At 42.4% G+C, this 9,742-nt stretch overlaps 1 protein-coding gene across 1 annotated transcript; it reads left to right on the top strand.

Annotated features, from left to right (window-relative positions):
* Positions 1-7,596: 7,596 nt before the first annotated feature.
* Positions 7,597-8,346, top strand: LOC123450525. The gene has a single exon (XM_045127724.1). The coding sequence runs from the start codon at positions 7,597-7,599 to the stop codon at positions 8,344-8,346; it is 750 nt and encodes a 249-aa protein (XP_044983659.1).
* Positions 8,347-9,742: the final 1,396 nt, after the last annotated feature.

Below are 9,742 nucleotides of genomic sequence, written 5' to 3'. Positions count from 1 at the left end.
GTATTAGCAGTTGAATGTGTCAGATTCAACAACACCTGAAAGATAAGTATCAGCAAGCAAAGTATCAGCAACAAAGTAGTATGATAAAAACGGTGTGAGAAACTATCTGTTGACGGCAGACTATTCCTAAGTGTTGTATCAATGGCGCCTGAAGTTGCCCGTGGACGGGAAATATTCTTCCCCGTCAACGTCTTGCGAACAACTATTGTAGCAGGTAGCAGCAGTGTAACAAGTAACAGCAGTCGCAAGGAACAGCAGTAGTGACAACAATAGCAAGTAGCAACAGTAGCAAGTAACAACAGTAGCAAGTATCAATAGCAGCAACAGTAGTAACAACAGTAGCAGCAGAGCAAGTAACAACAGCAGTGGGACAAACTCGTAGGCAATGGGTCGGTGATTCGTTTGGATGACATTCATCATGCAACAGTTATAACACGGAGAGATATGTGGCTAGCTCCCATTCGTCAATGTGATGTAGGCATGCATTCTGTGTGTAGTCATACGTGCTTAGGGAAAAGAACTTGCATGACATCTATTGTCCATCCCTCCCGTGGCAGTGGGGTCCAAAAGGATACTACAGGATATTAAGGTTCTCCATTTAATAAAGAACCGGAACAACGCATTAGCACTTGGTGAACACATGAACTCCTCAAACTATGGTCATCACCGCGAGTGGTTCCGGTTATTGTCACTCTGGGATTGCCGGGTCATAACACATAGTAGGTAACTACAACTTGCAAGATCGGATCTAAAACACACATATATTGGTGGCAACATAATAATTTCAGATCTGAAATCATGACACTCTGGCCCTAGTGACAAGCATTAAGCATGGCAAAGTAGTAGCAACATCAATCTCAGAACATAGTGGATGCTAGAGATCAATCCCTGTCAAAACTAACTCGATTACATGATAGATCTCATCCTACTCATCACCGCCCAGCGAGCCTACGAATATATTACTCACGAACGATGAAGAGCTTCATGGAATTGGAGAGGGAAGAAGGTTGATGATGACGATGGTGACGATTTCCCCTCTCCGGAGCCCAAAACGGACTCCAGATCTGTCCTCCAGATGAAGAACAGGATGTGACGGCGCCTCCGTAGCACAAACGCGATGAAATCTTCTCTTCTGATTTTTTTTGGGACGAACGTGAATTTATAGAGCTGGATTTGAGGGCGGCAGAGCCACGTGGGCCCCACAAGCTTGGTTGCCGCGGCCGGGGGGGGGGGGTGCGGCAACAGGGCTTGTGGCCCACTGGACCATCCCCTCCGGTGGATCTTTGTGTATGTATTTTTCATATTTTCCAGAAAAAATCTCCGTAAATTTTCAGGACGTTCCGAGAACTTCCATTTCTGCACAAAAACAACACCATGGCAATTCTGCTGAAAACTTCGTTAGTCCGGGTTAGTTCCATTGAAATCATGGAAATTAGAGTCCAAAACAAGGGCAAAAGAGTTTGGAAAAGTAGATACGATGGAGACGTATCAACTCCCCCAAGCTTAAAACCTTGCTTGTCCTCAAGCAACTCAGTTGACAAACTGAAAGAGAAAGAAAAACTTTGACAAACTCTGTTTGATCTTGTTGTTGCAACTATGTCTAACTCGTAACCTGAATTTCAGCAAGATCACAAGTTAACGACATAAGCAAGTGACACAAAGGTCTCACGGTAAACTAATATCAATGGCATAATCAGCTAGCGAGCAAATAATAATCACTACAAGGATTTCGGTCTATTGCAACGAAATCGTTTGTCGCAATACATGACGATTTGTGGCGATAAGTACCTATTGCCACAAAACGACATTCGTTGGTAGCCGTTGCGACTGGATGCATGGTAATAGATTATTGCCACAAAAAATCAATCGTGGCAATAAAGTGATCTATTGCAACATCCATTGCGGGAAGTTGCCACATGTTCCCCCGTCGCAATACTCACCTAATGCCACAATTTGATTTGTGGAGATAGCTTTAATGCAACATGCTACAAATGGTCGCGCCTGCTAGTTCGTGGCGATAGACATTTGTGGCAAGAACCTATAATAACGACGATCATTTCGTGGCGCATACTCTTTCATGGCAATAGTAAATTGTGGCAACAAACTATGGCAACAATCCTTATTTTCGTGGCATTAGGAATTTTGCCACGAACCACTACACTTGTGGCATTAACGTATCCCAACAAATATTCCATTCGTCGTAACAGGAAATTGCAACAAAATCATGTTGGTGGTGATAAAAAGGTATCGCAGCGGATGAAATGTTTGCAGCGAGAAACTATTGCGACAATTTACACATTTCGTGGTGATACTGTATTTCAACAAAACTTAGCTTGGTGACACCAAATAGTTATCGCAACGTCAACATGTCTGTAGCTAGAAGCTACCGCGACAATGTAATCTTTTCGTGGTGATACTCTATTTCAACAAAACTTGTTTTTGTCGCGCCACACAGTTATTGCATCATGGGGAAAAATTGTGGTGCCAAAGCTATTGCGACAATATAAAGTGCTCTATTGCAACACTCTAATTTTCGTTGTGCAAACATGTGGCAACCAAAAGTGGGTCGTGGTAATAGCCTATTGCAACCATAAAAAAATATGGCATTTAATTACACTATTCAAAACCGTACATATAATAGATTCATAAAACTCATAATTCTCATAGCAAACCATCAAATGAAACTGGCCCAACCATAGACTAAATTATGCGTGGTCTCGAGTCTAGTCCAGGTAGTTTTTTGGATCCTCCGTCATCTCGAGTCCTAGTTATTTGGATCCTGCAATCAAGAAATCAAAAATAACATCCAGTTAATGAGCCTAGTATAACATACCTCAAAAATCATATCGATGGTACTGCAATAATGCAAAATCTCCTATTTACTAATTGGATGCACCATACGACTCTTGACAATAATCGACATCACTAAAATTAATTACACCATTGATCTATATAATTGATCAATCTTAACCCCACAATTTATGTTACTTTCATGGTGGAAAAAAAGACTCAAAATACACGTGACAAGGCTTAAACCTGAACTAAACTACATCCATTCGATGGAGTAGGAGATGGGGACACTATGAGTCCACGTGATTAATCTTAACTAGCATGGCCACCCGCGCATCCGCGCGGCTAGATGATTATATCATTATATCTGGTATTATTGTATCTTGAAAAAATTGACGAACTATTAAAAATATAGGCTAATATATCTTTAGTGTAAACTTTGTTGTAGTTATGGAGAAATATTTGCATTAATTTGCATAAGATTTGTGCCAAGGAGAAATAAGAAAGGACATCTAACATTCACCCATGCACGTTTGCTTACTTTGACAATTGCCACCTACATGCCACATGAGTTTATGGATAGGTGAGATCTCGGGTAGAAAATTAGTGATTATGCTAAGGTGTATGTATAATTCTTATCTTTACCGGATGGCATACCATGATTTTACATTAAATTTTTTTAGAACAACCTAGATAGAAAGTGATCACTGATATGCCGCATGGGGATATTGTGAATGCTCACATTTCACATTTACGTAGAATACTTGCTAAGACATGTTAATACAGGAAAGCAGCAAACCTGTATAGCTTTGAATGATGGAAATCATGTATGGAGTTGCAAACCTTTATAGATTTGAATCTCCACATGCTTTTGAATCTGATGGTAATTAATTTTTTCTTATGCAATCTGATGGACTGATATTCTTGATGGTAAAAAAGTTGGGCTAATAGTCTTGACACAAATATTTGTGGGCTTGTTGTCCCAGCTAACATGGCCAGCTATGTTATTCTTTTCTTCCTAGTCTTGGAATTCCAATCGGAACCAGCTGCACGTCAATTCCTTCGGAAAACAAACCCTTTTAAAAAAAACTGCAACGTCCCTTGTCCCCCTAAAAAAGAAAACTGAGCATCCCTAGTTTATAGTTTACACGTGTTCTTCTCCTATACACAAACCTGATTGCAAATTTTCATTGTACAAACAAACGCGACTGACATGCATGTCCAAAAGAATATATGCATGCACCCATACATATCAGGACCATCATGCGGGCTTTAAAAGGTATTTTTAAAGTAGGTATCCTAATTAATATCCATCGTTAAAATATCTATGGCTTTCATTGTTCAATCTTCACCGTTCCTTTTCTATTGTCTTAATAATATAATAGATAGACAACGTTGTAGGTGAAAATGAAGAGAAAACAAAGTTGTGACTTACAATTGCTTTAAACATTCGGGAATTTCTTGTTGAAGCATGTATGAGCGCATTTGAAGAAATAACAGTTGGCCTTGCACCTACAACCTTATTAGGACTAGGTCTCTGTAAAAGAGTATTTTGGAAGTTTGGATTACTATTTTCTTTGTCAATCCTGTTCGTAAACACCTGTAAATAGAAGTGCACTTTTAACAATGCAAGTAACCAACATAAGTCTTAAGACGTTTGAAGCATATACATGTAATCACCTTTTAGGTTCCCATCTGTTTGCTGAATTCTGCAAACTTTGCCATCATGTTTTTTTTCAAATTTCAATCTTGATGTTCGCTCCGCTTCCAACAATCTTTCCCTTTCAGCACGCTCTTCTTTTAACTTCCCCTCAAGTTGTTCTCTCTCAGCGCGCTCCAAGTTAATAATCTCTTGTGTGTTTGCATGCTCAGCTTGTAGTTGATCTTGTAAATCATTGACCTGGTGGCTGAGCTCAGAGTTTCACTGCTGGAAGGCTGTTGTAGCACGAGCTTGCTCTTCAATCTGGATACGAATCCTTTCAGAACCAGTTGACGGTTTGGCCATGTATCCATACCCACGAGGCTGCGATGACTTGCATTGCAGAGTGCCTTTGTATGTGGTCTGGAAAATATTGTGTCTTTGCTCATCTGAAAGTAGACCTTGAGTTTCAGTCTCTTTGTTTTTAACCTCTTCACATGCTTTGTCCTGAAAATGGAAAGAACAATTATAAATATGGCATTATTTTAACATTGTAAAAGATGAAACAAGAATAACACGATCCAACGCATGAATAACCCTAGCTGATGATGAAGCATGTTGAATGCACATCATTGAATAACTATAGAATATCAAAAGTCAGTGTACTCACATAAACATCCTGTGACTCTGTGTTAGACCATGTTGCATTCTTCGTGTGGGTGAGTTCCCACAGAGGAATACAATCTGGCTCTTCTCCAGTTTCCGGGTTTCTCTGCAAGTGATATAACAATGAGAAGATTGAAACATGAAACCATGTTTAGCAACGAGGCATAAATAATTAGTTAGACTCATACCTTCTCAAAACTTACTTGCGAGTAAGATTTTGATCCAATTCTGTGTTTTTTCTTCTGTTTCTTACGGTTATCGGTGTTCTTTTGGCTGCGTTCCTATCAATTCATGAAAACCAAATATAACGAGTCAAACAAGCCATTTCATCTTAACACATAGTAGACAAATTGTGTTCTTAGAGATAACCTGAAATTTTAAATCAGTGCCAAAGTACTCAATCATCCATTCCCATTCTTCTGGTTGTAAATCTTTCGGTAGATTAGCCAATCTAGCTGCATCTGTTTTGTATGCCTTGTAAGTGGAGCTTAGAGTTGATCGCCAGCCTCTGTACCGCTCTTTCGCAATTGTGAGTACCTTTTCTTCTGTGTCAGGTGTATCTTCCAGATCCCATCTATTCTGTAAAGCATACAACAAATGAACATACATAAGCACTACATTATAGATAGTAAAGTAAGATAACACATGTGAAAAAGATTGTACGCACTATCATATATGCAACAATGAGTCGATATATGGTAGGGTGAATGTCCGACCACCTCCTTACTCCAATGAGTGGTAACTTTCTTTTCATTATGACTACCACGTCATCCTTGAATGAACGATAGTTTATTCCTACTGTACCACCCAATTTTTCAGAGAATGCAATATTTAGCTTTGCAGATCCATTGGCAAAAGGCTTCTTAGATGCTTTAAAACCTTTTAGAACACCTCTCCCTTTCTTCTTCTGTCCACCAGCTTCTACATCCCACATCATACAAGAACTATTGTATTACTGGGTAGTAGATTGTAAGAAATGATGACACAAATATAAACTAAAGCAAATACCATCCTGTAGTTGCGCACGGTTGCGGCGAGCATGGGATGGCCATTCTTCTAGTGCACACATGTCATTAGCAGACACTGGAGTGACAGATTGGTCTTGAGTTCGTGTATAATGTTTAATATTTTTCAAGATTAAGCAATCCAGGATTTTCTGCATTGTAGCAAATGTTACAGATAGCTTAAATGCCATAAACTTTTTACCGGATCTCCGCTGTCCATGTTGGTTTTTATAAGTTGTTATACTTTCCATCCTTGTTAGCAGAACAGATCCTTTCTTCAGTGAACACAAAAAAATTAAGGGACTTAGCATTATCAATGTGCACCATTCAGATAAATGATTAAGAATTAAGGATGTCGTGTACCTAGCAGAAAGGAGTCATGTGCATCATCTCTTTCCTCTGAAGTGTGAACATTACCTAACGCATCCCTAACTGCATGTTAATCCAAAATGTTAATTACCTACTCTGATATGGCATAAATTGAAGTGAATATAAATGTTATTACCAAGTTATCGTTGTATTGTACTCGATCTCCTACCAGCAGGATCTTGTGTTGAATTCATCATTGTGTCATTCTGTAAGCAATATCATAATTTGAAAAATTATCGAAGGAAACACAATACTTAAAGTAGGCATAAAAAATGACCGAAAAATATCTATGATGGTCTTCTTTTGATCCTAGATGCTAGCTTGTGTAATCTACAGAGCAATCCACATTGACGCTACGTCCGCCTGATTAAGACGTACTACAAACAATCCTTTTGTTTCGTGTATATAAATATCTATACTTCTACAGTCTACAGTAATCGATGCCTTTTCCACTATCTTCCAGAACAATCCTGGCATTGTGCCTCTGCCAAATGGTCTCCCTGAGCAGTGCAGCCGCATGCTACTTTTAGTCACCAAGATGCGGCTTCCTGTATGTAAAAATTTCTGCTGCTTTTGTCATTGTAATAAGTTTTCTTTAATAACTAAGGATCATGTATCCTAGAAGCTGAGCACGGAGCATATCATCAGTTAGCAAATTGAGTACATTCTCACATGCAAAGGATGTACCATTTGCTAGTATATAAATAGGTTCATCGACCTGCTGGGAAACAAATATAAATAGGTTCATCGATTTGCTAGTAATTAAAGCATGAAGCACCACAATCCTGCTATTGCTATATTGGAGATAGTCTATAACAAATCACGTCAGGGATATTCATCAAAGAACCAAGTCACCAGAAATGGAGAGGAAAGCAACTGAACCTCAGATGTAGCACAAGAAAAAACTGAGGAAAGCATCAGAACGCCTCTGTCAACAGGTCCAAGTAGTCATCGCCCTCAACACCACGCACTAGAACATCCATTCTCAAGCTGCGTGCTCTCCATCTCTCCCGTGACTCCTGACCACTGGATTCAGCGGTTGACGAGGGCCGTGTTGGCTGGAGATAGGAAGGCAGCCGCCCACCTACAGCCTAGAAGGAAACTCCGCCGGCACCGACGCCAGACTGCATGGCTGCCGCCGGCAGCATGGACGAGGACACGGCACGAGCACACGGCACGAGCACGGAGACGCAGCCACGCAAAAACCGCGACCGAGCCAGCCGAACCTCCGCTCCAACTCCAAGCCCAAGCCGCCGCTGTTGCTTCCGGTTCGCCACCACTCCCTCGGTCGCTCCGCATGCCGCACCTGCATTGCATCTCCCCTCCTTCCCCATGGCCGCCTCGCCCTCCCTCCACGCCCCCCGCCTCCTCCCGCTCATCCCAAACCCCGCCCCGAGCCTCGCCGGGCCCCGGCGCTGGCCGCGGAGGCGCCTCGCAACGGCGAAGGCGCAGGCGGTGCCGCCGTCGCGGAACGGCAGCTCGGCGGGGACGGACTGGTGCCCGGTGCCCCCGGAGCAGCGGCCCGTGAACGAGTACGAGGCGCTGGCCGCGTCACTGCCCTTCTCCTGGGCGGCGGGGGACCTGGTGCTCTACTGCTCCCGCCTCGCCTTCACGGGGGCCGCCTTCGCGCTCTTCGTCGGCCTCCCCGTCGCGGCCTTCGGCGGCCGCGGGGGCGCCGGCAGCGACGCCCTGCACCTCGCGCTCGGGGCCACCGGTTGCGGCATCCTCGCCGTCATGCTCGCCGTCGTGCCGATGTACCTCGGCTGGGCCTACGTCGGAACCGCACGCGCTGGCTGTCGCTGGTGGTGGAGGATATCTGTTCTAGAATGGGAGGAGATCGGGGGAAAGAACAACCTGAGACATTCCCCCTGCAGTTGACTCCGACGTGGTTCGCTGTATTGACGCCGTCATGACGCCGTCGGAGGAGAGCTCAGATCCAATCGCCCAGTAAGACGCGGTTTAGAATAATAATCGGGGTAATAATCTTTTAGGAAGGTATTTAGCGGGAGGGTTAAATATAGGCTATTTATTTGGTGGGAACTTTTAGCAGAAGCTAAATTTTTTTTGCGCAAACTACGCTACACCTAAATTAAGTGGTGGTAAAGTAATTTTATTGTTTTGAAAAAAGTAATTATTTTAGAGGGAATGTTCTAGTTCAGCTACATCCATATTTTGATAAATCTGAGAAACCTATTTTTTTAGGGTTAAGAAATCTATGTTGAGACACAAGGAATACTATTTTTTTTTGTAAAAAGTTATATCGTTGTGAAAAAAACACCAAATCCGAGAATCATGGAGGGGCGACACGGTATAACGTACGAACCCGTATAATTCCTGCGTGTATACGGGCTCGATTCAATTTTCTGGACAGAACAGAGCCCATATGCTCGTCCGACCCATTTTTTTTACCGTGGCCCGCGAACCTTAGCCTCAAAGCCATATATTTACGGGTTTACGAGGCAGATATGGATCGAAACCCTATCCCCCGCCGCTGCCACGGGTTTGCGAGACGGACGAGTACGACCGCCGACACGAGGCGTCCTCGGGCGCGAAGAATACGCGGGCGACGATGTCGACGCGGTCGACGCCGCCATTGCCGAACGGAGCTTGCACGAGGAGGCGGAGCACCACCGCCAGGACGAGGAGCTCGAAGACAATCCGTGATAGGTTTCACCGCGCTAGAGTCAGTCCAACATAATTATGTCGCTTTTGTTTAAATGAAAATCATAAAGATTCAACTATTTAAATTAACAACAAGACCAAATTAGTTTTGAGATTTTTTATGTTAGAAACGCGTTTTTTCATCACGGATCTATAATTGTGTATATTTGGTTACTCCCTAGTTATCATGAAAAAAACTTGAGATATGTCAAATAATTGTGCTTTGGTGAATTGTTCATCAAAGCAACAAAAATTTGGTCAGTTTTAAACTATGGCTCGGAGAAACCTAATGCAACCCTCACTTTAAAACTACTAGGTTATACTATTGCCTTGAAACATAAGTACAAATGGGATGGATTGATCAGATGGTCGATCTATATCACTTTCGAGCCCACATTTCTGTGTTGAGATGGGGTGAGCTCAACATGTTTCATCTTATCGGACAGTCCACGGAGGGTTCCTCCGCGTTAGAGTAGGTCCAATATAATCATGTTGTATTTGTTTTAACGATAACCATAGATTGAACTATGTAAATTAACAAAAGGATTGGTGCCATTCGTCCCTAGTAGCTGCAGCACTATCATTCGTCCCTAGTAGCTGCAGCACTATCATT

Source organism: Hordeum vulgare, chromosome 4H (genome assembly GCF_904849725.1).
Source record: "Hordeum vulgare subsp. vulgare chromosome 4H, MorexV3_pseudomolecules_assembly, whole genome shotgun sequence".
Lineage (NCBI taxonomy): Eukaryota > Viridiplantae > Streptophyta > Magnoliopsida > Poales > Poaceae > Hordeum > Hordeum vulgare.
The sequence above is the reverse complement of the archived record's forward strand: the minus strand, read 5'-3'. Positions and strand labels throughout refer to the sequence as shown.